The 2,606-nt window shown below is 39.3% G+C and overlaps 1 protein-coding gene across 1 annotated transcript; it reads left to right on the top strand.

The window, feature by feature from the left end:
* The first annotated feature begins 1,709 nt into the window (after positions 1 to 1,709).
* LOC122073290 (precursor of CEP9-like) lies at positions 1,710 to 2,369 on the top strand. The gene has a single exon (XM_042637848.1). The coding sequence runs from the start codon at positions 1,811 to 1,813 to the stop codon at positions 2,201 to 2,203; it is 393 nt and encodes a 130-aa protein (XP_042493782.1). The 5' UTR covers positions 1,710 to 1,810; the 3' UTR covers positions 2,204 to 2,369.
* Positions 2,370 to 2,606: the final 237 nt, after the last annotated feature.

Here is a 2,606-nt window from a genome sequence, read left to right as displayed (position 1 = left end):
TAAGAATCAAAATATCCCATGGGTCTATTCAACAACAACGGTGACACTATAAAATATATTTGAACAGCACGTCATGGTTAGTATCCCATTGTTTCGGTGAGATAAAAAATGTTGCTGATAAATTTACGAAACACACAGCTACAACAATGACTTCAACATCTTGGGATAATTTCCTCGGATTCATTCTTAGTGAAGGCCATGCTGAAGGTGGATTAACAGTTCAAAGGTGTATTCTCTCATTTGGGATAATTTCTTTTCTCAATATAATTCACTTGCTGATTCCAAAAAAAAAACTCAACCCAGTATATCAATATCCCTATCCCTAATGGTATATTCCCAAGAACTTTTAATATCCTTATCTCTAATTGGTATATTCCCAAGAACTTTTACGTGCAAAAGGAAGATTAGAAGCTGATCTTGGGGGAAAAAAAAAACATTTGGAGAGGGAAGAGAGGAGAAGAGAGGTGGTGGACCTGCACTGGAGGATACTATAGAAAATTCTGGGGGTCGTAGCCGCAAAGCTATTTTGATTAACTTATTCCATGGCCTTTGAATCAGAGGCTTCAACTTGAACTAAAGAAACCTCACCATTCCAAGAAGTCAAGTCTCAGAGAACCAAAAGCTCAATGAAACTCTAAAATTATAACCAAATGCAGACAAGGCCTGCGGTTTAGATTCAGAGTTGGGCTTTTAAAGATTCACTTCACAGCTTGTAGTGCTAGAAAGCTCAGCTTGCGGAGAGGAAATGAATTCTATACACTGAAGAGCTTTAAACCATTTTTAAGTTTTAAGAAGCTAGTGGGGGAAGGAGAGGGGACGGACCACAGGAATCTGATATGTCCTCGTACCATGTGATCAGCTGGGTCCGCCAACTACTTGTCTCCCAAATACCTATTTTATAATCAATCATCGTTAATATAAAAATGCAATGACACGCCCACTGTATTATATCCAGAGAACCAACAACCCCTTGAGACGTAAAGAAAGTCGACCCAACACTCGAATCATGGAGAGAAGCTTTGAACTAACGGTTGAGAATTATAGAAAGCTTATTAAAAGAAGCCCCCTAGACATTGGAGACGACACAGGAAAAAAAAAAAGAGTTCCAATGCATGGGGCATGCAAACCTGTACTTTGTAGTTTGTGTTGTGCATACAAGCTAACCAGTAGGAGGAAAAAGGGTTCTCTAAATAAGGTGCAACAAAATGATATTGTATCTGGGAGGGCGGCAAGGTCATTTTATATGAAGTAGAAAGAGACAGAGCCAAAGGTGCTAGTTTAAAATTTGAATCTACTCCATCGATCACGTAGTGGACGTACTTGTGAGGTTCTAAGACATCTCTTTTGCTTTCAAATATATCCTTCCTCATTCTTGTAATAGCATGGAATAAAACATTTATTCCATAGAGACATGTATGCATGTCCAGGTGAACGTACATACAGTGGATCCAAGCTCGCTAGCTTACCTTGCCCAAGCGGCTCAAAGAACCTTTCATAAAAAATAAAAAATAAAAAAATAAAAAAAGTTGCTGCATATATATATATTTTTTCATTTTAAAATATACTTTCTATCTTCTTCCCATTGGTTGGTTCTCTCTCTCTCTCTCTCTCTCTTGAAGGGACTCTATAAATACCCCATGGAGTACTCCAGTTGAAGTATCCCTCGCCTCTAACCTATAGTTGTTTTCAACTCTCTCTCTCTCTCTCTCTCTCTCTCTCTCTCTCTCTCTTACCTTGTTTCCCAAGTTTGTTTCTTGTTTCTTTAGTAATCTTTTTCTGATTCAGTGAACTCTAACATCACTCTAGAGTAATGGCGAAGGTCATGTTCATCTTAGCTTCTGTGCTTATTTTTGTAGTTGCTTTCTCTCATGCAGTTAACTCTGTTGAGGGAAGGCATTTAAAGATTGGGAAGACAAAGGTGTCTAACAAGAAACCTATAACTCCCACAGAGAAGACTGAAACTGCATCAAGAAAACTTGGTGAAAATACCAGTACCTTTCGTGGTGACCATGCAAGTAAAACAATGGCACACGTAGCAAACGAGTTTAAGGCAGCAGCCCTTGTTGATATCAAACACAATGAAACTACAAATCCTGGAGTTCCATTAGACGATTCACGATCACCTCCACCAGGTCATATTGAAGACTTCCGGCCAACGGCCCCTGGTCACAGTCCAGGAATCGGGCATTCCGTTCACAACTAGTGGACTTTTATTAGTTATTAGAGTTTCTCAATATGAAGTCTTCCCATGAGTCCGGATCCCCTCCCCCGTAGGTAACTACTTCCCCTTGTTTAGTTTCTTCGTAACCAGTAGGTTATTCTATGTACGTCTTCACTGTAATACAATGCAATTTGATTCAGAGTCCCTGTCCAAGTAAGAAGGAAACTTTGTTTGATTTCTTTGTATATGAAAGAAGGTATTTCACATTTACCATTGAATCTTCTTTATTAACATCCTAATTTTCTCTGATTGATGAAATCTGTGTACCGTTCGATCTAGGACCGGTTAGAATGGGGAGAAAAATTATATTTGGGGCAAATGAACACTGTCCGCTTGTGAGGCCCCTGCAACAGTGTGAGGCTAACAGGGGGTTACGGAAACCCCT

Source organism: Macadamia integrifolia, chromosome 3, assembly GCF_013358625.1.
Source record: "Macadamia integrifolia cultivar HAES 741 chromosome 3, SCU_Mint_v3, whole genome shotgun sequence".
NCBI lineage: Eukaryota > Viridiplantae > Streptophyta > Magnoliopsida > Proteales > Proteaceae > Macadamia > Macadamia integrifolia.
This window is presented reverse-complemented; position numbering and strand designations above follow the sequence as displayed.